The 27,004-nt window shown below is 51.7% G+C and overlaps 1 protein-coding gene across 2 annotated transcripts; it reads right to left on the bottom strand.

Moving 5' to 3' along the window:
* Positions 1–2,208: 2,208 nt before the first annotated feature.
* Positions 2,209–26,779, bottom strand: KLHL25 (kelch like family member 25). 2 transcript variants are annotated; one of them, XM_019533750.1, is made up of 3 exons: positions 26,681–26,779; positions 10,745–12,558; positions 2,209–4,085 (listed from the first exon to the last, which is right to left on the bottom strand). In XM_019533750.1, exon 2 carries the CDS (start codon positions 12,539–12,541, stop codon positions 10,772–10,774), a length of 1,770 nt encoding a protein of 589 aa, XP_019389295.1. In that variant the 5' UTR covers positions 12,542–12,558; positions 26,681–26,779; the 3' UTR covers positions 2,209–4,085; positions 10,745–10,771. The 2 variants fall into 2 exon arrangements, with proteins under 2 accessions (XP_019389295.1, XP_019389296.1); XM_019533751.1 differs by lacking the exon at positions 26,681–26,779 and adding an exon at positions 20,761–20,874.
* Between the last annotated feature and the right edge of the window lie 225 nt (positions 26,780–27,004).

Below are 27,004 nucleotides of genomic sequence, written 5' to 3'. Positions count from 1 at the left end.
GGCTAGCGATGAAGGCCAGCCCTGATGCAGGTCCAGTTTGGGCACTGGCATGCAGCCCCCTCCCCTCCCAGCCTGTTCCCTCCACCTTGTGCATTCATTTATCCTTCCAAAACACCTCTGGGAGGGAGGGAATCGCTCTCCCCGCCTTACGCAGACAGGGACTCAGCTGCAAATAAAGCAACTTGTTCTTGGTCAAAGGGACAGGCAGCCAACTGCGTCCCAGGAGGTGGAGGGGACGTTGAGCTCTCAAACCTACATCTTCACCCAGGTGAGGAGCTGAGCTGCAAGAGGCCTGCTGCTGTTGCCCAGGGGAGATGGAGAAAGCTTAAAAAAAATAAAATAAAGAAAAGCTACTGCTGATGGGCCCCACCAGGCTGTGAACCCTCCCGGCTGGGAGACCAGCACGCCTGCCCTGGTGCCGTTGCAAAGGAGCCTGCCCTGGGGGACTCCTGTATCAGTGACTGCAGCGACCTGGGGAAAATAAAGATGCCCTGCACCCAAAACCCAGGGATCAACAGGCTGGCATGTCTGACGCAGCAAAACCGCCAACAGCACTCATAGGGCACCACCCTGCAGCGTCCAGGGGACTGGCCAGGCCCTGCACCTTCGTGCCCTGCGCCCCTGGCAGCCGCAGGCAGGCCCACTGCTTTGTTTGGGTCGGTGGGAAAACACCCAGCCCGGCCAGGCAGTCAACCACACGGCCAAGCCCGCACCAAACCCTGAACCTCAGCTAGTTTCGACTGCGTGCTTGCTGCCAGTCTTCGGTCTTTCCCGGGTTATTGTGGTGACACCTCCACTGCCATTACACAACAGAGAGCTATCACAGCATTAAGGAGCGGGTGGCTGCAGTGAGACACTTGTGCATTGGGAACCGGGGCACAGCACAGCACTCCTTCCCTGCCTTGGTTGCACCCGAACTCTACAACATGCCTTTTAATGCTGCTTTTCCGCCTCACAATCACAAATCAGCAGGACTCCAGAGTCAGCTGTCGTTTTCCCAACTGTTAACCCTTCGCTGCTGGACACTACGAATCTTTTGTAGCTCGATTCACACATAATCCCCTAGCATCAGGTTGATGCTGCGCCCACCCGCTTGTGAGCCCTTCGGCATCGCCTTTCAGGTGAGATCCAGAATGGAAACAAAGGGGACCGTCTTGGGTTTCTCCTGTGACCAAAACCATCGCCGCACAAATCTTCCGACAGGCCTTTTTAAATGGCCAGAGCCAAGATTAAAAATCGGAGTTGATGAAAAGGGATTGAGGACATTTCCTCTGTAGTCAAAGCGGGTAATAATTGTGTGGTCCTAATAGTGAAAAAAGTGGGCCAAGTTTCTTCCTGTTTTATCACCCTACTCTCTTGACTGCTTTGGTTACATTCCTGAATTTACTCTCCCACCGCCCTGTGTGTGGTAGGATCATGCGCCGATCCAGTTTCTATAAATGAAGAACATAGGCGCAGCTCTTTAAAGGCAGAAACACACCTAACTCCCATTGAACTGCAGCCGACAGCAAGAAAAACAGACTGGTTTACCCCTACATCTGGGCTGTGCAAGCTCTAGTGTCCTCATAGTCAGGAGGAATGTCTAATGCTTCAGGAGCGAGGCATATCCCATAAAATACCTGACACTGGACCAGCAAGGTGATGTGATGTTGGCATGAGGAGATGGTGCACGTGGAGGAGACCACAGTGGTGAGTGCAGTTCAAGACCGGAGGGAAGCTATAACATGAACTTTCCCCTCGAGCACTGCAGCGCTGCAGAAGTCAGGAGAAGACGAGCTGGATGATGGCAAAGCGAAAAACCAGAAGTCAAATTCTTCTCTGCGTCTTCGCTCATAGTACAGCTTTCCCCTGCAGAGGGATTGTGTCTAGCAGCGACCACTGAAATCTGCTGGGCACCAGGCAGCTGGGGTCTCGCTTCTGCCCCTCGGCTCATGGCTGGAAGCCCGCTGCAGTCGTGTCCTTGATTTCACTTCTGGAACATGACTTGCAAGGCCTTTACTCCCACTGACCTGGGTCGACACACTTCATGCCCTGCCTCAGTTTCCTTAACTGCAAAGTTAATTATAGCTAACCACGTTAACTTGAATTGCTTATGAAATGCAGCTGTGAGGCACCACAACGTGTGAAGCGTATGATTATTCCTCAGCCCTGTTATTATACCTAAATCCAGCTTGCTTAGAAAATAAGACTCCCATCGCACAGACATAAATGGTTTCCCAGACCATTTTATTCAAGTTTTCAGAGACCTGGGAGCCAACTACAAAATGTAAAGAAATGCAAATCTGTCCAGCACAGAGGTCCCTGTATACAAAGTGTGCTCGTTCTGACAGCAAAGGCAGCTCTCGGCTCCTGAAAGGCCTTTGTTATTTGAGGCTGTCAAGGGCTTTCAGTACATTGCATCGTTTGGCTGGTGAGGCAGCAGCTTAAGCTAATCCGCTGAGGAAAGGAAAGCTCAAAATACTCACAGGAATGCTGGAAAACCGTATGGCAGAGGGCAGTGGGCAGGCCACGTGCAGAGCCCATCTCCAGTTGGGGCCAGCCAGCAAGGGAAATCCCTCCAGCCCAGTAAGAGGCTGGATCCTTCTGGGTCAAGAGCCATAGTCTAAGAGGCCTCCCCCGCAAGGGGGACAATGGGACACTAAGAATTAGTGGCTATTATGTAGAAAACAGCACCAATGCCTAGCTCACCTGTGACACTCAAGGTCTCTAAGAACTGAACATGGGTAAATTAGACTGGGACAACATGGCCAGAAACATTCATATGGGTGGCACAGGGGCGAGGAGGGCTTTCCTCACCTCTGTACCCACCCGTCATTCTCCGCGCCAGTGGTGTGATGCTTCACTGGATTCAGTTTTGCTTTTCTCAGAAGCATCAGGTATTGGGCACCGCTAGAGGTGGGATACCCTACTCGGGGTGGGGGGCGGTGACAATCAGGTGTGGAAACAGCAAATCCTATGTTCCTGCTCATTTGCTAGCACCGCTTCCATCTGTGCAAGTGTTTGGGGAACAGGACCGTGTAGAGGAGAGACACCATGAAGATGCAGCAAGTTTGAAGCATAACACACATCCTAGTATTTTGGCACATTATTGGGGTGCAAAATCTCTTTGCAGCAGCTGTGTGCAGCACACCGCCAGGCTGCAAATAGAAGGCAGGTGAATGTGCACGGCAAATGCTCCCAAACAACAAGCCCCTGCTTCACATTGCTGGTCTATCAGCTGCTTGGGCTGTCTTCATTAGGAGTCGGGGCTCCCAATTTAAGTTTCAGTGGCTGCCTTCACTGCAGGGCAATGGGAGCTGGTATTTGGGTCACCTCGCCCTGGCATGGCACTGACATAGCAGAAGAGCTCAGCAGAGAGCAAAGTTTCTAACCCACAGTGAGCCCAGAGCTGAATTACCCAATCCCTCCTCCATCCACCATCCATAACCATTCCCACCCCCCCTCGCCCGCCAGGTCTTTAAAACAAGTCAGAGTCAGCTAAACAGCAGTGGCCCCCAATATAAAGCACTTGGCAACATTCACAGTTTTAAATAAAAATGTAGAAACTGCCGTTCTTCCCCAACCCAGTACAAAGAAAGCACCTAATGAGATTATTGTGCTATGTGCTCCTACACACACACAGGAAAACCATCACGGGAGCCTACTGCAATCTATGGAGGGCAAAGAGGGCACTGGCGGCCTAACTCTTCCAGCCAGCTCTGCTTATGCTGCTACCCCAGGGCATGGCCATGACTCCCATCTCAGGCTTAAAGCCATGTCCGTGCTTCTCAGCGCATCAAAGCCAGGCCCACTTCCCTCCCACCCAGCAACTCCAGGCGGGAGCTCTAGTAGAGCACGGCTGTAACCCCACAGGATTGCAAACCGGCACCTCCTGCACCTTCCTTCGGTCGCTTGATCACACAGCAGCTAGACTAGCAGCTTCACGAAGCTTCCCGTCCCAGCCCACATGGGGCAGTTTAGTCCCTAGGTCAGCCCTCGTGCTGTCCCGGTGCCAGGGACGGGCCACAAAAGATCCTGCATACGCAGCGGTAGTCGGTCACTGTTGCAGGCTCTGGCAGAGAAGGAAGTGAACGTGACGCTGGCATCTGGGGAGGCAAAAAAGAGAAAGCTCATTAACAGGCATGTCACTCGTCTACCACAGCCCCAGCCAAGCACATCCCTCCCATGCGGAGGAGATCACAACCGAGGCTAATCAGTCCCCCAGGGAAACAACGGGCTGCACGCTCTCCCCCGTCTGCAGAGCCTCGAAGCCCTTGTGTTGTCAGTCCTCGTCACGTCTGCTTCGCTGCACCACGCCCCTTGGCCACGGGCGGCTTGGCAGGTCTTGCAGGGAAGGGGCTGGGGTGGAAATTGTGAGGGGTCATCAAGAAATTATGGGGGGGGCGGGGATCATCAAGACTGTTCTGGAGAGAAGGGGAGTTGAGTTCGAGAAGAGACCGGACATCTCAGAGTGCATCGTGATTGGCAAAACCCCTGAGCCCTGGCTAGGACATTTCCAAAAAAAAGCCAACCCCATGGAAATGGAAAATGGAAGAAAACTGGGAACTCTGGGGGAGCAGCGAGTGACACATACTTTCCCTTTTCCCCCGCAACACCAACCACACAAGATGGGAAGTTTCCAAGGGCTTGGTAAGTACAGCCAGGAGCCAGATCGCAGGCTCCGGGTGTTTTTTTGTTTGTCCAGGTATAGGAGAAGCCTGATATCGATACGCTTGGCTCCTGCGGCCAGCCACTCCCTTCCGACTGCGCCCCGTCGACAGGCTTCAAAGATAAACGCTCGGTCTTAAACAGCAGCCAGTGACTGCCTTGCTTTTGCCATTAAGTAGATGCAAATTAGTTTTCCCATGAGCCACGACAAAAAATAAAACAAAACAACACAACACAACACACCCTACGCCACTAAGCTGGGATTTAGGCAGTTCAGGATTATGATTAACTGAAACGACAGGCCGGCCGCACCCACGAGATGAGGTCAGCTGCAGCGTTTTGAGCATGGCCAGAGCTGGGTCCTGGACAACTTCATGACTGCCTGCAGCTTTCTGCGGGTGGGGGGTCTGGAAACCCAGAATTCAAGTTCATTAACCAAGGACAGAGCCAGGGTGCGACCATCTGACCAGCCCGTTCCCGCTGCCCCGAGCCAGGAGAAGGCAGGAGTAGCGAGCAGTGAATTACGTTTTAAAAATGCTTGTTATCTAAGGGGTAATTAAATAACCCAGGGAAGGAATTGATGAACAGATATGAGGTTTATTGTGACTGTGGCCTCTTAGATTATCACATAGCTCTGAAACTGGCACCCAGCCCTAATCCTCAAAGCTATGTAGGTGCCTAAGTCCACCACTTAGGCGTCACGGATGAGCTTCAAAACCACCGCTTAGCTGCTGCCTGGCCTTGAGTTTTTGCTGGCAGGAAGATGCAAGGCTGCGGCACAGCTGTGCGCAACCCCAACTCAACCGAGGGGCCGGACTGCCCGAAGTGAGGCATCTCAAAGGGAGCCACTCCTTTGCTATAATCATGCTCAGGTGCTATGCTAGACCCAGCCTCAAAGGCTTGCTTTGCAGCTGGGGATGTAAGCCTCAAATCTTGCAAACCCCAAAGAGCCTGGAGTGCCCCAACCACTAGGTATGCTCAGTCCGGCAGTGCCTGCCATTTGAACGTCCTGCATCAATGCAGTCCTCAGCTCAGGCTCCCCGTGAGCTAGCCCCATACAGACAGTTTGATGCACAGGAAGGGAACTGAGGAAAGCAGCAAGTGAGCAGGGGACAAACCTGAGTAGGTAATAGGAAATGCAAGGAAGCTAGAGGAAGAGGCATGCATCTTGGCCAGAAATTCTCATGCATTAATCCCCTCCTGGAGTTTAACAATTAAGGCAGGTCAGCGCTTTCTCAGGAAGCAGCACCAAGACCCCCACCTCATCCATCTCACCTTCTGCAGCAGGTGGGAGCCCTGCTTATAAACCCAAACCCCACCAGCATTGGAACAGAGACATGAACCCAGGAAGAGCGCCCAAACCAAGACGGGAGGATTGCAAAATGAGTCTCTCTCTCTCCTATGAAGCTGTTCTGTACCATAAGAATAATCAAATACTTATTGGGGCAGGACTTGAAACCTGCCCCTCCCAACTCACAGATGAAAGCCCTAACTCTTGGGCTACAAAGTTCCTCCTGCTTTTTCTCTCTTTCCAATTCTGCGCTCCTTTGCAAATTGACCCCTTAAATCCCACACAGATGAGCTCCGCAGACAAGCCGTATGGAATAAGCCCGTTCTTATATGTGCTCTCTTCCTGCTGTTCAAGGGGCAGAGCGGTCCTCACTGGTGCTGCTGCTTTTGTTGAATGTTGCCTGCTTTAATTGTTCTTCATTTAGCAAGAGAACAGCCTGTCCTACCCCGCTAATCAGGCTCCTGACTGATTTGCATTTATCCTGTCCTTATTGAAGATCTCTGGAGTTTGTACGTGCCTCTACGCATCAAATCTGCTCATTCTCACCCAGCTCCCAAAGTGAAACAGGGCAGTTTCACAATGTCTCTGTCTTGCTGTTTAATGCAGGAAGTATTAACAAAACTAATATGGTACCATGGGAAAGAGGCAAAGTGAGTATTCAGAGAGCGAGACAGAGTGAAACGCTGAGCGAATCTCTTATAAAAGTCCAAATGGGAAGAAAGAGGGTCCACATCACTTTTAAGCCTCACAGAGGACCAATAAAATGTTATTATTTCACGGGTCACCGATCACCTGAGACAGAGAAATCAGCTGCAGGGCTGTGTGTGCTGGGCAAGATCAGGCTTTTCCTTTTAAAGCTGCTAATTATCCTTGATCCTTGGAATTACTGGTGGCGATCAGCACTTATTTTATCGTCAGTGCATTCACGGTGGGAACCCTGCGGAAAGGTGCTCTGATGCAGACCGGCCTATGCTGAAACCTGGCCCAGCGGGAGATCGAGCTTCTCCCTGGAAACAAGTTTGTCCCGGTTATGATTACTGCATTTCAAACTAAAGTAGGGTGGGATTGGGAGCTTTGTGGATCAGCATTTTTTTTTTGGACGGGACATTTACGGACCATTAGGCACCCATGGCCATAGGAAAAAAAGATGGATCAACCTGTTACATACCTGCCTCTCATTTATGTCTTTAAAATGACATTTATGTCATTTATGTCTCCCCCTCCTGAGCACAAACCTTTCAACTATGCTCTATTGTGATTAAACAGCCCAACGCTAGTGCTCTGCAAAGCCGTGCTGAACTGAATATAAAGGTCCATCAAGGGGCCAGGCCCTGGGGACGTTTCCCTGGCCAGAGTGGGTGATGGCAGAGACGTCAGGATGTGGGGAAGTTTTCTGGGCTCCAGACAGTGAAACCAGCTGGACAAAGTTAGCAGCCAAGAAGAAAGAAAGTTCATCTTGGCCCCAAGAGGCCAAACATGCCTTGGGCTTTGGCTCAATGTGTACCAGGCTGAAAGCACAGGATTTTGAAGAATAGCCATGGGCTTCTTGCTCCTTACTGAGAGATGGTGTAAACAGAGCAAAGGGCAGCAGCAATGAGATTTCTACCATGCTGAGAGGCAGAGAGGCTTGAACGCTGTAGGTCAAAAAATATTCAGATATGTGGGCGCCCTGGGAAACTTGAAGATGCATCTGAACGCAGCTGGGCTCAGAGAACGAGCCAGATGCTCTCCCTGCTTCTGCACAAGGGAAAGGCTTCGTCTCCACCTCCAGGTCTCCATAGACCAGCCCCTGCTGAAAAAACCAGCAGCCGATGGTGCTACTGACAGAAGTGCCCTGGACGCGCCAGAAGATGGTCCTGGCCAACATGACCTTCGCTGGGCATCTCCTCAGCTGCCAGGCAGGAACGGGAAGATCCCTCTGTGCTGGACTGGCACACAGAGCTGTCCACAATGTGTGCACCCTCATATTTAATCCGGGGGGGGGCAGGGTAAGGGCAAAGGTCAAACCCTGCCAGACACTTCCCTTGCCTACATCCAAGACATCCTGCAGAAGGGCAGTCACTGCCTCCCAGCATCCCCCAACTCTCCAGAGCTTACCGGGGGGCCCTTCCCTTGGCAGGCCCCATGGCACTCCCGCCCCAGCGCCGCAGCAGGCTGGGGGTACCAAGTTGGTCTGCTTCCGAACAACTGCAGTCTACAAATACGTGCTCTGCATGCCACGCCATCCTGTTCAAGCTCCACCATTCTTGCGTCCCGCTCAGACACCAAGTGGTGGGACGTCCTCGGCGAGGGTGAACATCTTTGTTGGAGCTTTGGTTCCAGGAGCCCTCATTACTTAAGGATATGACAACGTATCAGTTTATAAATGAAGGGAACAAAAAGATCCCACGTCTTGGCGATGGGATGCTCACTGTTAAGAACGCAGGTGGTTTTAAAACAGCCTCTTCTAGCCCACGAGTAGTAACGCCACCGCAACCATTTCACACTGCCGCCTGGATTTCCCATCAGCTTTCTGCAGGTCACTCCGGGGCAGACTGGGCAGTGTTACTTCCTATTCCTCCTCCACGTGTCCAGGGCTTGGGACCGCAGGCGGCAAGGGAACAACGAAGCCCCAGAACTGCTCGAAAATGCATCGATTAAAAATGAATCACTGAGAAAACCGCAGTTGTTACCGAGACTGGAGAAGCTGACTTAGCAACAGGTATATGCGGCTGTGGCCAGCCCTTGTGCCCCTCCATGCACTGGAAACCCAAGCTAGGATTTAATTCAGTAGCTGCTGCAGCAGCAGCCGACTCCACCCTAAAAAGGCCCTAGCCCCACTCCCATGTGTGGTTGGTGCAGAGGCTTAGTATTCAGAAGTGCCTGCTACCAGCTCGCTGAGAAAATTAATTTTCAGCTCTAGGATGGCTCTTAAGGGGAGACCCTACTGACCTGAACAGAAAATGATGGAGTCCTCACACTCTTTGCTGCAATATTTAATAGCTGAGAGGCAGTTAATTAGATTACTGAGCCACTGCGACAGATGCTAGGCAACACGTGAGAAGCACAGGGGGGAATTTGGGAAAGCCATTATAATTCAGCGCTGGAAACGCGCAGCACACTCTCCTGTTAACCCTTGTTGTGCCTCCTACAAAGTCCAGCCTGGCATCTCCAATCCAAGAGCAACCCAATGCTCTCATTGTTTCTATCCGGAGGTGCTGGCGGTCTCCGAAAGGCAGGCAGTGGGCAAATGCCAGATGGAAGTGTCAGCAGCATCCCCTATGCCCGGCTGGCATTAGGGACACGTTCATGGGGAAATCCTAGACGGCTCCTGTAATGTCCATATGCTCTGTTACTCTGAGGCACACCCTGGATGCCAAGTAGGGGCAAAGAGTTAACAGGGCATTACAGGGCTTGAGCGCTACTTTTTGGTCTAGGGAACTTTAAATGAGAGCTGGAAATCAATGCAGATACGGATGAGGCCTCCTCCAGGAACCCCCATCCACCTTCTTGGGATTAACACCCTCTAGAGAAACCCTGCCAATCCACCTATGCCCTTCCATCCCAGGGCCTGGCCAGTGCTTCAAGTCCTCTCCTCCTCTCCTGATCAGCTGCCTGACTTGCAAACAGGACAGTAGGCATCCCAATGGTGGAGGATCTGTGCCAAGCGTTCTGGAAGAAGTGGTGCCAAATTTCCTAGCAAGACAGTGGGGAATGCTGCCCAGATCCATATTTGCCTTATAACACACATCAGGAAGGCTTTCAGGAAGTGCTGCCTTTCACCTGCCAGATGCTCTTTGGCACACTTCGCATGGCTAATCTATAGGGTGATTTTAATGACAAAACAACAGACCCAAAACTCATGACCAACATGGTAGCTCGGCCGCCCCTGGAGAAGCAAGTGGGAAAGCAGCTGCCAGCCCTCCTGTCCAAGTTTCCATTGCCCCTCCTTTCCAACAGCGCTTTCCTTGTTACTGTGATCAGCCGAGGGGCAGAGCCCCAGAAAGAGGCCACAGCTACTACGGACTGAGTGTGAAAGCCTTTCCCCGACCATCTCCCTAGTAACATGCGCTCTGCTCCTGGCCACTGCCCCCCTTCCATCCCCACCACATCTCACAATGGAGTCTGTAGGGCAAGAGGGCAGGTATTTGAAAGGCAGGGCAGATTTGCATCTTAAACTAACCAAAAGTAGATATATGTAGCACAAGCTCACTTCATCAGTTGCTGTCGAAGCACATGCAACAGGTGGTGTATAATCGTCCTGGTGTCACATCTGACCTTCAAAAACGAATGCATCGTGGCCTCTCCTGTCCCACGCCCCAAAAGTAAATGCACCAGTGCTTTTTACCTTGGACATGCCTGCTCCCCCACCAGCATACCAAGGGTTAAGCCCTTCACGTCTATACTCATCAGCATCAAGCAATTACCCAGATACCCAGCACAGAAGACAAGCTGTCTAGGCATTTCTGAAGCGCTCAGTCACCATCATGTTCCCCAGAAGGTCTACTATACGAGCATTATTAGATGCATGATAGAAACATGTTGCCTGCATCTCCCTGGGGCACCTGGGGATGGAAAGCTGTCTGAGTCTCAAAAGACACCGAAAGGATCGGCTTGAAATAAATTACTGTATGAGAGCAAATGGAGGTGTCAGACCTATGGCATTATAAGTCTGATCACTCTACATTTCTGTGCTTTCTAACATACACTCAGCTTGTTAGGATGGGGACACCCCCCAGAGCAAGACTAGAATACGCAATCTTGGTGTGAAGCAGAGATGCACATTTAGGTGGTAACAGCAAAGCATGAGGTTAACTACCCTCTTACCTGGTTGGGCTTGTGGGCCGACACCTCTCAGGCCGGCAGGTGCTTCCACGTGCTGACGAAAGCCGTGGGTATGAGCGAGTAAGGCACGGTTGTAATACAGTTCCACGTGTCTGAGGTAGGGTCGTAACAGTCCAGTGTTTTGCACCGTTGAGTCCCAAAGTATCCTCCCACCACGTACAGTTTGTTCCCCGAGGCTAACGCGTGGCACGACATGCGTTTGGCAGTCATGTCCCCAACGCGAGTCCACTGGTCTGTCTCGCAGTCGAAGCGGTAGGCGGATGCCGCTGTGTATTCACTGTCACCTCCCATGATGAAAATCTGGCTGCCCAGGACAGCAGCTGCTGTGTAGCGCCAGGGCTGGGGGCACTCTGCTTTGATCGTCCACCGGTTCTCAGCAGGGTCGTAGCACTGCACCTTGGAGACCATGTCCCGGTGAATGCTAGTCCCGCCAAAGACGAAAAGCTTGAGCCGGGCACTCACGACTGCAGCATTGCTGACTCCGTCCCTCAACGGGGCCACCATGGTCCATTTGTTGGCTGCGGGATCGTACTTCTCCACCTGCTTCAAGGAGACAGAGGGAGAGGCAGGGAAGACACCAGCCACTGCAGTATGGCCACCAACCACATACAGGCAGTTTTCCAGTTCAGCTGAGCCATGCCCAAACCGAGCTATCAACATGGGGGCAGCTTTGGACCATTCCTCGTGCACGGTATCATACACCCAGACATCTTTTGAGACCCCGTTCTCAGAGCCCCTCCCGCCAGTGATGTACACTTTGCAGCCGATGGCACAGGCACTAAACTCTTTCCTTGGGCTTGGCAGGTCTGCTTTGGGAATAATCTCCTTGGCTTTGCGATCTACCTGATATATCTTGTCACACATAAAGGTCTGGCCACCCAGGATCAGCAAGGTATGCCCAGCTTTGCGAGGCCGGGCGCAGAGGCTGGTGACCACCCCGTCATTCTGGAGGATCTTCTTCTTGCAGTGAATAGCCTCGTCCAAGATGACCTTGTTACTCTCATCGGCCATGATCAAGTTCTCGCAAGCCATGGCTTCCTTGAGGCACTCTGAAGGCAGTAAGGCTAGACGCATGTTTCTCAGCAGCTCTGGGAGGTGAACCCTCCGTTCATCCAAATCGTACTTCACCCACTGGAGGACTGCCTTGAAGACCTTCTCCTCATCCTCGATCTCCAGCTCGTCGCTTGAGATGAGGTCCAGCAGCGTGTCCTTGGAGAGGTTGTTGAAGTCCTCGCTCTTGTGCACGGTTTCGAAGTTGACCAGGCACATTCTCCAGGAGAGCTCGTAGAGCCGCCGGCACTGGTGAGCGTCGGAGAGCAGCATCATGCCCAGGCAGTTGGAGGGATGCAGGTTCTTCTCGAGGAACTCGGCCGCGGCATCGCGGACGTCGTGGAACTGAAGCATGTCGCCGGCCTCCAGCAGGGACTCCGCGTTCTCCTCGTTGATGATGATGCGAGACGAGTATGCAAAGTCCAGCAGAAGCTCCAGCACCTCTGGGTGGAGGCTGTCATGGAAATTCACCTCATCATCCAGGCTTTCCCGGAGACCGTTGCTGAACATGGCCTCAAAGTATCTGCTGGAGGCAGCCAGGATGGCCCGATGGCACGGGAAGGATCTGTTCCCGGCCCAGAGGGTGACATCGGTGAACATGCAATGTTTCCGGAGTGTGTTGAGGTGGGACAACACGCAGTCCGGGTGGGAAGCTTTGTGGAAAAGTAAGATATTCATGGAGCCGGTGCTAGTCCGGGATTTACGGTTCTCGTGGACGCTGACTGACATGATGACACAGGTATCGTCTACAGAGAAACAGAGAAAATACAGCGTAATGTCAGGGGACTACTGAGGAAACACAGCAATAGTGAGCACTGGGAGCATAATGCAGACATTGTTTGAACCAAATTTCCCCCTTCCCACTGATCTGTTAATGGGTCTCAAACCTTGCTCTGAAACCATCCCCAGTGGCCCGGCATGGGCCCTTCCCAGCTCTGCTCCTGCTCCTCAGTCTGGATCTGCAGCGTGGCTTTTTACAGACCACCTTCAAAATTCGCCATTACTCTTCCAGAGCTCAATTTGTGGGCAATTATGGCAGCAAAAAGGCGCTCTACATTTCAGCTTCAACAATCAAGCTCCAAAATGAAGCAATTAAACCCCAAAATGAAACAGCAAACTTTCTGATCAGCCCCTGAAGGGCACCCAGGCAAACTGCAGAGCACTCGGTCTTCCTCCACCAAGATATGAAGAAGGCCGTCTCTCCAGGGTAAAGGGCACTGGGCGTGTTTTTGGCTCACGTCAGGTCACGCTGCCTTCTGATCTAGGAGAGATTATTAAAGGTTTGCAAAAGGAGATTGCTACTGCATTTATTTATGGGATAAGTGGCTATTAGTGGCAGCCAAAGATTTCAGACTTTGCCAAATCTTTCTATGCTAGTTTCTGGCTGCTGAACCCACGTGACTTATCTGCTTTATACAACAGACCAGCGCCCAGCTATGACAAAGGAGCCAGCTATCTTGTGCTTTCTCCCAGACAGGCAGAAGCAATACAGCATTGTCCCAGGCACCTCTGCTTAGCACTCACGCAACTGCTATCTGATGCCTGTACTTCTTGGCTAAATATGGATGGAGCACAATAGGACGGACAAATTCGCAGAGTTTGGATGACTGGATCCGATGAGGCCATTTGTTCCAAAATATCCACGGCCGGATTTTCAGCCAGCCTGCCTTCTCCCACCTACCACTAATACGTGAGCCCAAATACATGGGCAATTTCATTCAGCAAGTGTAAAACTGCGACCGATCTGCATTTTGTAAAAACTGAGCATCAAAGAGAAAGAAAACAGAACTGGAGGCTGGAAAACGGAGCCCTAATTTACAACATAGGTGCAGAAGGCAGCACCCTTTATAGGAAATGACACTCGGGGCAGAAAAAAAAGCAGAAAACCCACCACCCGCCTGCCACTTGGGATATCAACAGCCCATAAACCACTGCGGGAGATTGTGTCCAAGAGCGAGGGAGACTCACCGCACTGCCCCTGCAGAGCTTCACTCTCACTAGTTCCCCCTCCCCCCTCCCAATGTTTTGTTCATACACCAAAGCCCCAAAACGAAGCCTCACAATGGCCAGTGTGATGTCACCCATTGTGATGTCACACGTTCCCAACACCCTGGGGCTGCACAGCCCCGCTCTGCCCACTGCCAAGGGCTCCTGGCCTGACTGCTAAGGGCCCTGGCTTGTCACAAGTCTAGAGGGGTGACGTGGCCCTCTGGCATGGACAGTTGCCTTGTGTCGGACCATAAAACTCCCTGGTGTCACTTCTGCAGCTAAAATCCGGGCTCGGAGGGCAGATATTAAGGGATCAGGCCAAACCGTTTGAAAAATTCAAGGATACCTGGTCTTTGAAAACATCTGCACAGACTGCCACTGAGGGTGCTGGACCGGACCAGCCATATGGAGGGGCCAGGAGACCAGAACAGAGTGCACAGGGATGTGCACGGTGCTGGGGACAGGGACAGAAGTGCAATCAGGGTCCAGGGGCTGATTTAGATGCAACCGTGTTGCTTTAAGGAATTGGGTCCAAACCCTGCCTGCCCCATTCTCCCAACAGCAGAGCGGCTCTTCCTTTACTGCTCCTTTCCCCACTGAAACACTCCTCTGCAGGTCGAGCATCACTTGTTCAGCCAGAGGCATAGCGCTGTCACCTCGTACGTCTTTGGAAATCATGAGAAGCCCCTCCCCCCCCCACATATCCCCAAGCCTGCTCCAAAAAATCAAATCAGGAGATTCTTCAAAACCATTCATAAAATATAGGTGAAAAAGAAAAATAAGCATGAGCAGCTTTGAATTTGCTCGACGGGGCACTTGGAAAACAGCACGCCACCCGGAAAGCTGGAATCTTATTCCCCCCCCATCCCCCCATGAAAGCAGAGACTATTTTGCAGTCTCTTGATCCCACCAAGAGAGAGCCCCTGCAGATCACGAGAGTCGGCAACACTGAATTAGCTCACCACAAAGGTCCCTGCCCACACAGTCAGACAGACCAAGACACAGTCTCGTCTCAGCTAATGCAGCTCGTTTTTCCCAGGCAGCTGCCAAGTGCTGAGCCCTTCTCCTCTGGGGAGACCATCGATACGGCGCAGACGAAGTCAGAGGAGTCGAGAAGCCCCGATGAGAACCGGGCTGAGCATTTAGGCTTTGTTTCAGGCCAGGTGTAGCATGCCCTACAATTTATAGGGCAAAAGGAAACAGCGCCTCAGGCTCCTGTTACCAGCCAAGGTGATCTGAAAAGCCAACCGCAGGGGAGAAGCACTAAACCCTCCGAGTCCAGCGACAGCACGGCAGCCCCACAGGACACGGGGCAAGACGATCATCTCGGAGGCAGCCGCAGTTCAGTGCTCCCACGCTTCGTAGGGCCAAGACTCTCAGAGGCTTGGTGCAGATAAGTCTGCTGGGGCCTCCATCATAGCGGCCCAAGCATTTTCCCACCTCCCCAAACCCAAAATGAAAAGCTTGGGACATGTGTGAGTTTCTATTTCTTTACCCCCTGCACTTAATTACTGCAAATGTGTATCCTGCAAGGCACAGATGACTGGGCTGCGTCATAAGCATGGGAACATCCTAAGTTTCCCAAGCTAAGCAGCACAGCTGGAACAAAGCACAGCTGTTAGTCCCTGTTCAGTGGTCTCCATCCCAAGGGGCTGCATTAATGAGAAGATTTGCCATTTGCAGACTCCTGCCCAAGACCCCAGACACCCTGTGCTGAGGCTGCTAAACTCATTTCACTTGTGAGCAGAGCCAGCTCTCTCCAGAACCGTGACTGCATTATTGGTACAGCTGAGCTGATTACCGAGGGGAAATCTCTCTAGCAGCCATGCACAGCTGGGGAGTAGTACCAATTCTGAAGGGTTACTGCTGATTCCAGTGATATAATCTTTGAGCACTGAACCGAGGAAAACAAATGAAATATTTATGAGTCTGCTAAAAGCTATCGATTCAGCCTGCCATTCCTACAGCCTCAGAAAAAACACCCTCCTAATCTATTTCTTTCTTTGATTACCATACCCGAGCTGTGAGCCGACGCATTAATCTTTGGTATGATTATGGATTACTTCATTTTCCAGGAATAAAGAACACCCTGGAAACAGAGGAGTCCAGAAAGGGAGAATAGGATTAGTTTTTCCCTGAGCCTCAGGGATGAAAAAGTCCCTGTTCAGAAAGGAAGGGACAAGTCTTTAAAGAACTAAAGTACCTAAATAAAATACCAGAAGTGGCACCCAAGTCACAGGGATTGTTTTCAAATCCCAGTCCCAAGCGTACAGTGGCTCATGCCTCGGTAGGTAGAAACCACATTTCCATCTCAAGGCTGCTTTGTGCTGCTTGCAAGATCAGCTGGTGGAGTTTAGCCCGGTCCCTAGCGCGACAGATATCCACGTCACTAATGTGTCACAGCAGGCACTGGCTTTTCTGCCGTGAAGGGAACCAACCTGGCCATGGCACAGGGTGGCCCTTCCCCCTCACCGATGGTCCCTCGAGGTGCAGGATTAAGAGGTGTCCTTGTCCACCACTGCCAGGCTGGACGAGCAGGCTGCAGAACCCACGTGGCGCATTATTTCGAGCCAGACATTTCCAACTTCTGGAGCCACACCAAACCCGTCTCTTCGAAGGGGAGCAAAGCGTGCTTCCACGATCGCCCTTTCAAAGGTAAGGGCCCGAAACCTCTTGTGACTTGGGTTTGATTCCTACCACAGCTGGCAAGAGTAGAAATGAAGCAGCTTCTCAGTCTCATTCTCTGGCTATGAGCACATCACAAGCCGGCCCAGAACCTGGCACCAGCAGGACTTTTCCTAGCCCATCTGCGATGCGCAATAGCCCCGCTTACATACCAGATGGACAGATACAGTAGAGAAGAGCAGTTTCCCACATTAGTTCCTTCCCAACTCACAAACTTTTAAAACCCACAGGTGAGATGACCCCCTGTGCTGGATAGTTAAAGTGTGGCATGGCTAGTCCAGCCCTGCTTCAGCAAAGCATTTAGGCGCGTGCTTAAATGCAAGTGTCTGTGGAGCAGGGCTGGACTCGAGCACAGGTTCTTAGGGGCTTTGCTGAAAAATAAACAGAGAGAACTGGGATATTTTAGAGGTTTTTCTTACCTCTCTACTGAGTTGCAGGAGAAAGATGGAGATTCTCTGGGTGAGAAACACCTCGTACACAGAACAAATGGGCCAGCGTCCGAGCTCCCACCTCAGAGCTCAAAGGGTAACCTTGCAGGCTTAGCTCTAGCCTCAGTTTAGCGTGAGACCGGGCAGGAGAATGGGTCATTACAGCAGAACCAATTCTGCTGTTTCCAATCCTCAGCTCAAATAGCAGAGGGACTGGCCGGAGCAGACTGGCTCTTGGATCTACCCATATGCTACAGTCATTTCGCTCTTTGAATGGGAACTATACAAACCAACACTGCGTCGTCTCCCCAGACTCCCACTGTGAAGGCAAAGGCAGACGATAACCCTTCTTCCACATGGACGAGAGCTTGGGAGCATCGGCTTTTTGTCAGCTATCCAAGGTGTCTGCTGGCTCGGACGCTCCCTTGGCTCGCTTCAGCCTCCGCACAGGAGACGGTTCTTGCAACACAGCACGATGGGGAGCTCTGGAAAGCCCTCCTCCCAGGGAGGAAAGTAATTGGAGACAAAAGTAAAAGCTCAGGAGCGAAGGCTCCTCAGACTCCAGCTCACAAATGCTGGTGTCTCAACAGCTTTCAGAAGGGACAAAGCCAGGGGAAAGAGCAAGGGGCAAAGCCTGGTTGAATTCTCGATTCAAATCATGGCTTCAGTACCCTCACCCAGCCGTGAGGCTCTCGATGCCACTGTGGTGCCCCGAGAGGACAGAGCTCCCAGGGGAATACTGCTTGTGGAAAGGGGCTTCCCTGATTCAGCACATGGATAACGGCACATCCTTGTAGTCTAGGGGGCAACGGAGGGATGGAGGGTGTGACTGAAGCTAGCAGAGTCCCGTATTTTTGGGCTGCTGCAAATCACCTTTCCGGGGGCTCCTCCAAGTTGTGCCGTGAGGTCCCTGGTTTTTGCTAAGGATGGGGAGGCACAAAGGTACCTTACTACTGACCTTTCTCCTTGCCCCTATCTGAGCGTCATCTGAAAGGCCAGCTTGGACTTGGAGTCAATCCTTGGAATAAATTCAGCATTTTTTTTCCTTTTTTTTTTTAGGCAGGAGTTTGTTCACAAGGCTCCAAATTTCTTTACTCTAAGGAGTCACCAAATAGATAGTTTTTGCCACTGTGCAGCACAGTGATTTTCAACCATGGTCAACAGCATCCTGGCATGCTGCGAGATCCTTTTAAGGGTGCTGCATGGTGCCATGCAATATTAGCGCTAAGTGCAAACACCAACACACGATTCACAAGATAAGCCCAGCAATCTCCCATCGGGCTCTACAGCCTCCAAGGCATTCTGGCTGGCTGTGGTCTTTTTGGTTTCTTTGCAACACAACAATCGGGCTACTATTTTTCCGTAGTCAAGAAACTAGATCTTCAGAGAAGGTATTTTCCAAAGGTGCCTTGGTCTAACGAGTGGTTGAATGAGTCTAGAAAAGGTTGAGAACCGTTGGGTCAGACGATATTGTTCCTGCTTCCTGACTGGACAATCAAGTGTGTTGGGTTTTATTTCGTTTTTAATAGGAAAGTACCAAATTGAGAATCACGCACTCCCCAGCATGCGTTTCTGGTCTGACGACCATTCCTGCCATGCTGATCGTACCAAATTTTGGGAGTCAGCTCCCCTCCCCGTCCCCACCCCAAAACCAGGAGTGGTTGGCTGAACACACCCAAGTAACACAAGCCCTACGAGCCCTCATAAACTAAATCTTCCTACACTTCAGGTCACCAGTCGGCATTTGAGAGAAGCAGAGGTAGGGTGAGTGAGCAAAAAATTATCTTCTGTTCGACCAGCTCAACTGAAAACTAGATAAAGCAAGATCAATCGTGGAAGTCAGCTGTGAACTCTCCAGGCAACTTCGGGGGCAGGAGAATTCGCGTCTTCATTGCTGCAACCTGCACCTCCCGTCTACCACGATTCACGTGCAGGGCACCGCGCACTGTTCAGAAGGAGCTTTCATTAGCGTTTAAATGCTAACTCTGCAATTCTGGGATCAAAGGCTTTGGCTCCAGAGCGTTCTCGATTTCCCTTTCGATTTATTCTGTGTCATTTTTGCTGCCTCTGTTGTTCCTGTCCCCTTCTTTGTTGCCTTTCACAGGGGCTGTGGTAGACGCTCTGCATTTAAAGCCTTCAGAGAAACAAGAACAAGGTCAGCCAAGCCTAAGACCTCTGAGCAGGGAGGCAGGGTAAGCCGTGGCACAGATTGGAGGGAAACTGCAGCTCTGCAGGCAGGGCACTGTGTGCTACTGGGTCAGACTAAGAGTATCCCAGTAGCTCCTATATGGCGTTTTAGTGTCTTCTCTGTACCAGTGACCTCAGATCAGGGTGGGGAAAGGGCTGATAAAAGGAGAGGAGGGAAAAATTCAGCTGCCTGTGCATACACGTACACACAAAAGATCAGCGCTGAACGCAGCCACGTAGGCCAGGGCAGTATTAAATGGCCATAAACTAACCACCCCCCCCAGAAGTGTCTGGCTTCAAGCACAACCACCGTAGTTATAAGGCAAATGCTTTTCTCATCTAGACCCGAACTTCTTAGTGCCATCAAGGGAATTGCACCAGTAAAAATGCCAGAAGATTTTGATCCTTTAGTTCCGCTGGGCTGTGCCAGAGACGGTACTGACACCATGACGGCAAGAAGCAGAGCAGAGTTTCACTCTCCAAGTGGCAGCAACCTGTGACCCACTCATGCTGTACCCACACCACTGCCCCTGCCGTTGCCCTGGACCATAAGATAGCGATGACTTTCATTCTACACCAGGTCAGACGTGCCTGGACCCCTGGACACTTCAGAGAAAGGCATAAAAATCCCCCATAGCCCCTCAAATGCTGCAATATTAACCCTTAGGGGGGATTTCTTCCTGAAGAAACACTGCTTCCTAGAAGCACCAAGAGAAGTTTTCTGGTGATTGCCAACCGTTTATCACATTTTGGGTTTTTTTGTTTTTTATATGCCTTCTAAATTGTGAGCTTCTCTTCCACTTCTCCACCTATATAAACACTACACATCCAAGTTTGCAACGGTGCTGGTTTCAGCCACACAAAATTACTGGGCAGTTCGACACCTCCAACCCTTTCACAGCGCACAGACCCACCACCTGGGAACCTAAAACGGATGTGCCGTTTTGTTTAAAGAGGGAGTCCTTTGCTTCCTCTCCTAAAAGTGCGCAGAAATGCTGTGAACCAGATTAAAGCAGCTGCCAGAAGCCATACCCCAGCTATGGCTGGATTTTGCCGGTAGGAAAAGTGATTCTTGGATATGGAGGCTGTGAAATGATGTGGAGTGAAGTGTGCTCCATCTGCAAGAGAGATGGTTATTCACACTGCCTGCTGCTCAAAGGCAGCTGGACCAAACATCTGGTTCAGCACCAGAACTGGCCAACAGGACAGGGAAAAGAAACCTTTGTAAGAAAGATAGGAGGGAGACAAGAAGTAGGGAAGATAAGAGAATGAACCATATGAGTTAAAGCTGCCACAGCTTTAACTGGAGCTCTAAATGTTTGCTGCTTATCTGCCACTTCCATTTCACTCTACCTAAGCAGCAAGGCATGGCTGGAATTGAATTTCCAAATACACCGCTTGGAGAGCTCAAGCGGCAGCCCCCCAGCACCGCTCGGGAGAAGCCAGTATGTCCTGGCACATACAAGAGGATCTGCCACGTCCTGCACTGCATCCCATCAGGAGCCCTGGACAGAGAAGCCTGTTACTAATATCACCTTTCTGAAAACAGCACCGGGAGGAGTAAAAATAGTGACTGACACTTAGTACAACACTGCAGCCGTTGATGGGGAACCTGGGTGCCTGCCAGGTGCCCCCAGACAGGACAGTGTCTCCACCTACCTCCAGCTAAGGACCTTCCACCAAGGTGTCTGTCCACAGCGACCAAATATTTGGATGCCGGATGCCAGGAGCTGCGCTTTGTTGTTGGCGACAGATGAGTGAATCCAGCATAACTCCGCTCAAGTCAGGGCCTTGCTGGCGTCTGTAAAGTTAGCTCTTCCCTGTCCTAGCAGGATGACTAATGCAGCAATGATGCAAGTATGATTTGCACCCTATAATTGACAGGCAGCGCAACTCTCCCACAGGCGGCAAAGCTACATTTTTGCAACAGAACAAAATTTGGCCAGCCGACAAACCCGCATTCAGAAATAAGTGGAGCAGGTAGGGCCGACTGAAGCGAAACATGGAAGTGCTGACCCACCCAGATCCACGGCGGTCTGAAACGTCCCTATTCAGGTTTTTCCCTCTTTGCTGTTCATTCTCACAGCAGGCCCACGCAGCCTGGCTGAGAAGAGTCGCATCGCATGCAAAGCAGTCCCTTTGGGCCGATTCCCCTCCAACAGAAATCATGTAGGTTTTCAAGCCCAGATCTTTAGGATCCAAGACACCAGCTTTCTGCAGGAGTCCTGGGCAGACCGCTGAATTTCCAGGTGCTTATCCAAATGATTCAGAGCACAGAGTCTGACCATCCCTACTTCATACTCCAGCCTATCTAAGAGCATCTTTTGCCGCTCTGTACTATCCCCGCTTTTTGTTCCCCCACTGACTCCAGTTCCAAAGTTTATCCCAAAGGCTTATGAATGCCCAAGTACCAAAAATAATGGTTCAGGATGTCCCGATTAGAAAGCTGCATTTTTACATATCTGGAAGGGATAAAAGAAGTCAAAATTCGGATGCTCTGGACCTGTCGGAAATGGGTAAATCTAACCCAAACAAGCCATGCTCAAAGCAAACTAAAGGTACCCAGAAAAAAAAAAAAAAAAAAGATTTAAGAGCACACTATCAATTAAAGCTGGTGAAAAACGATGCACAGGCCAATCTGCTCACTGCCCTGTACCACAAATCCTTCATAAAAGCTTGTTATTAAGTTACTCCAAAAGGAATAGCTTAATAATAGTTGCTTAATAAGGAAGGTGGGTTTTGTCCATGCTCATTACTAAACACTTTGTCTGGCAGTACTGGGAACATGCTCACCGCAACCACCGTCCACTGGGAGAAAACACTTTTAGCCACAGTTGAGGTTGAGGACAATGGCTTTTAATCGCTGCAGCTCAGCCCAGCGGATCTTTTCAGAGCTTGGAATTCAGTTCAGAAGCAGCTGGGGGGGTTGTCCGCCGAGCCGGCCCTCCAGCTCAATTAGAGAACAAATTCCCTTCAGCTAAATCAATCACAGTCCGCTTGCAAGATGGATGCTGAGCGGTTGATGATGCTAGCAAGCCTCCATCCTCCAGTCCCCCGTCTTTCCAATTCTGCTCGGGCGTGCAGAAAAGACCCATTTCATCACGGTGACCTTGCTCGCTCTACCCCAAACACAGCAAATGGAGCCCATGAAGGAAGGCCCTCTTTTAATGGACCGCATCTCATGAAACCACAATGCTCTGCTCAGTGGAGGTGCACTGCGACAGGCCAATTAGTCAGGGTAATTGCAGAGCGGCTGTGGCAGACAACATGGTTCTAAAAGGCAGACAGGTCTCTCCCACCTTGTCCTCGCACAGAAATTGGTTTGCAGAGCACCGAACAGGGATGGCCAGGATGCTCAAAGCCTCTACTACAGACACTCTTGCCACTTGTGTGTTCAGAGACTTGATCTAAAGCCTGTTTAAGGGAGGGAGTCTGACTTCAAGAAGCTTTGGACCAGGCCTCCCTGGGTAGGAAGTAAGGCTTGGAGCCTAACCTGTAAAATGTGCAGGCTGACCTGGAGAGTGGGAAATAGGAACTAGGTACCACCTCCTTACGTTCCCTTTTGCATGCTGCATGCTTAATACAGCATGGCCAATTCCAAAATCATCTGCCATAGAAGAATCCCATCATTCCTCGACCTCCTGAAATGATGCCTACAGCACATTTCATCTGCGCACAGACAGCGGAACGATCATTTAAAACATCTGCAACTGCACGTACTCATGACGTACATGGACACTCCACTTAGAAGCTTTTTGCGACCAGACACCCTGTTACGGCTGTATTTATACAGCTTCTAGTACAATGGCTCCAGCTCATGGCTGTCAATTCAGAATTTAAATTCAGCTCCTTGCCAGAAAACCTGGTGCCCTCCTTATCTCTGCCTGGCAGGAACGCTTGGTTGCAGCCACTTGGCAGCAGGTCTGGCATGGATTCAGCACACCACACAAGTCTGGGAGGGCTGTGCGTCTCCAGAACTGGTTACCCACTGGTGTTGACATAGGGCTGCAGGGTATTAACCCCTTTCCAGGTAGAAATCAAATCTCTGATGGAAATTAAGGGCTGTTGGGGCGGTGAGAAAAGACCACAGCCAAGGGGAAAAGTTGAAAAAAAAAAAAAAAAAAAAAGATAGGCTCTTATCTTTCAGAGCTATGTAGTGCACTGAGCCGCGTGAACTACACAACCAGTGACTATATTGGGATAGGAGTACTGCAGAGGCACCTATTATCTGATACAGCATTTTATTTCTGCCCCAATCCACAGGACATTAATGGGATTTCCAATGTAGTATGAAGCATGCTTCACCTCTGGCTCACAGACTATCCGATAGGCTCTGCAGAGACCTCGGGTTTTAATGAGCAGGCAATTTGAGATTGCGTCCCTTGTCCTGGGACCCTGAGCTGTGTCCACCACACCCAGAGGGGAGGAATAATGCAGCCCGCGCAGCCCTCCCTCCCCGGAGTGGTGCTGCAGGAATATAAACTTGATGAGCAAAGACATATTGATGTGATGGTAGTTAAAGGTCACGTCAGGGGGCCTGAGGCCGCTTGTTATAGCTAAATGCTTCCTAGCAGGCATTCCAATAGCCAGAGCTTTAAGCAGCGCAAGGCTACATTTGCTGCAATTCAATTACAGGCTACAAGGGATGGGATTAGATCCTGCTCTCCCTAACAAGTGCTGACATCCGTGTTTGTAACCTGGCCCTTTTAACACCCCCATCTGCCCAGGGAGCAGCAGCTCCTTCCAGTGTCCCAGACACACCACATCTGCTCAGCCCGTTTCAGCTACCTACCCACGGGGCCAGGACCTGCCCGACTTGTTCCCTAGCAAACTGCTCGCACCTCTCTCCGTGTATCACCGGGCCCTGCCGCCTTGTCCCACCCCAGCAGGTGGCCTCATCCGGTCTTTCCTGTTCCACTTTCACCCAATAAACACCTGTCTGAAAGCATTCAGCTGGCCCACAGGAAGGAGGACTTTTGAACCCTGCTGCCAGACTGCATTGACAGCGATGCTAACATCAGTCACTCACCGATAATGACTTGGACGCCTCTCTCAGCCTCGACCATACGAGGCCTATTTTCACTTTCTCATGAGTATACGACAGGTAATCCATCTGCTCCTCAGCTATTTCCCCCTTGCACATTTAACCAGCCTGCTCCTTCTCTTGTTTGGGGTTAAAAAAAGGCCTTCTGTCCTTTGGCGACTCCCCAGCTGCAGATCACTTAGGAGCATGGCAGAAAACCCATCACTCGAGTCATTTAAACCTGGGGTGACTGACACAGAGAACAAGTTAAACCACCGACTGACACAGAGAACAAGTTAAACCACCGACTGACACAGAGAACAAGTTAAACCACCGACTGACACAGAACATTTCATATACAGCAGGGGAAGGCAGGCCAAATCTGGCCACTAGTTAAAACAGGCCTTTTCATCACTACACCCCAGCAGTCTTTCCTACCCACGTGCACAGGGGGCTGGACCCGATGATCTTGTAAGGTCCCTTCCAGCCCCTAATATCTATGAAATGATGACATTTCTAAGTAACAGCACGGTTGTTAGGGCTCGTTCCCTTTCCTGACACTGCTTAGAGTCGTGTTTCTTTATGCTCAGGTTGTGGCATTTTTCCTTCGGAGGGAATTCGGTGCTAGCTCCGGACATGAGGATCCCATTACTAGGCTGTAAGCAGCAGCAACACAATGCTCTTCAAAAAGCACAGAGCAAACCTGCACCGAATATCAGTTGCATCCCAAAACACTTCACTGAGTGCAATCCTATTCCAGAGAAAAACAGTAGCAGATGGCAAGAGAAATTAAAGCGGCAAAGAAGACTAGATGTGTTTTCAGATAACATTTGATTTGAGACATCAAACAGAGCGCGGAGCCGAGAGGCTCTTCCAGAACTGCAGAAAGACAGAAATCATACACCAGCAGCAGCCAGATCCTGCGGCGTGGACCCCTCGGCTGGACCAAGGGAAGGACGGAGTCCGAGAGAAGTGCCAGGAAAGGAGGCAGCACAGGTTTCTCCCGACGTTGTTCCATTAACACGCTGCCTGCCCTGAAGGGACCACCGGTGGGACAGCAGTCTAGCACCGCCAACTATTTTTTGCCATTTATGCAGCGCCTGGCATTTTACAAACATTGGTTTCTTATGTAGGTTAGCTAAAAATATCAGGCAACAGAGACAGGCTGGCAGGTGAGAACTTGAGATGAGGAAACAGGGAGACGGACATAGCACAATGTTACAAAACCACTTTTTTTTCCCCCCTGCATCCGTCTCATCCTATAAAGGGAGAAACAGATTTGGGAGAAGTTCGAGGATGGAGGGAAGCCGTAAGGTACAATGAGGTGAGTCGCCCCAAGCACCGGGTCACAAGAGGGTAAGACAGGAGGAGACAAAGGTTGTTTGTGCAACGAGGAAAAACTGGCAGCGGTGTCTACATCTGCAAATGTGTCCGTACCAGACAGGTGGCTCCTCGGGAGAGGATCAGGTGAGCAGCTCTCCTGAGCACAGAGTTTGTTTTGTTTGGGAATTTAAAAAAAACAGAGTTAATGGGGCCAAGAACATATAAAAAAAAAAAAAGACTGTAACTTCTGAAGGACCAAGGGCCCCTGGGAACACAAGGCGATAGGGCAGAGATGGTCCTAACCGGACAGGAAGCTCTTTTCCATCAGTCAGTTCAAATCAGGCATTCAGACACCACTGCAGGCTTTAAAACAGCATTTCTGCAGCTCTTTATTCCCTCAGACAGATCTTGAGCAGCGGCACCCGGGCAACCGTGCGTACAGATCGAAAGGGGCACAAAGTTAAACAAGGCGGGGGGGGGGAGCCACGCTAGTCCCATCCGAGGTCTGCACATCTTTTGGATTTACCCAGAGGAAGCTTGCTGCCCTCAACACCCACAGAAGCGCTCCTCAGCAGCACCCGGACCGCACCGCGTGCCCCCGCTTTCCTGCACCGGGCTATTCTCGGAGCAAGAGGCGCGCAGCAGCTTTCTGCCCGCCAGCACGTGCTGCTTTCTCGGAGCTACTCTGCTCCAGGACTCCCACAAGGTGACAAGAGCATGAGGACAGGCGCCGAGTGGGGTGGCCCACAGGTCCATCCCGCCCCGTGGTCTGCATCACGCCGGGCAGGGTGCGGGGCCTTTCCCCCTCTTCCGCTCCCCCCTGCAGCCTGGGCCACGCAAGACCCTGAAAGCGCCTATTCACAGGCTGCCCCCAGCTCCCAACAACTCGATGCCTGCGAAGGGTCGGCTTCCCGGCCCTTTGGGAGCTAAGAGTGTGGGAGCGGGTGGGGAAGCCTTCACCATCCCTGGCACAGGGAGAGGGGGCCGCTCCCCTGATCCTGCACTTGACCACGACGCAAACGGGCCCCTCTGCCGCGCGGGCAAAGCCCGGACCCCGGGGCTGGGATGCAAGGACCGGGACGCTGCGGCCAAGTCAAGGAAGCACAAAGCCCGGCCAGCGCAGGGGGGCAGCAGCCCCCAGCCCCGCGCAGTGCCCTGCCCTGCCCTGCCCTGCCCAGCGCAACCCAACCCAGCCCAGCCCAGCCCAGTCCGCCCCAGCCCAGCCGTACTCACGCGCTCCGCCGCCGCCCGCACTCCGGGCTCAGAACGTCCCAACAGCCGGGAGGCAGGAGGAGGGGAGGGGGCGGGAACTCCCCCGGCCGCCCCCAGCCAATCAGCAGGGACGGCCGCGTGATGGACAGCCGCGAGAAGGCGCAGGCCTGTCTGCGGGGAGGAAGGGGAGGGGCGTCCCCGGCAGGGCAGCCAATCGGAAAGGCGGGGAGGGTGGCAGGGCTGGGCCGCGCCGGCTTAAAGGCGCAGATGCTCCTAAAATACAGCCCCCCCATACGCACACTGCCCAGATGCTTCTAAAATACAGCCCCCCCCACCACCACGCAC

The sequence above is a fragment of the Crocodylus porosus genome, unplaced genomic scaffold (assembly GCF_001723895.1).
Source record: "Crocodylus porosus isolate Cpor-Errol unplaced genomic scaffold, CroPor_comp1, whole genome shotgun sequence".
Lineage (NCBI taxonomy): Eukaryota > Metazoa > Chordata > Crocodylia > Crocodylidae > Crocodylus > Crocodylus porosus.
The sequence above is the reverse complement of the archived record's forward strand: the minus strand, read 5'-3'. Positions and strand labels throughout refer to the sequence as shown.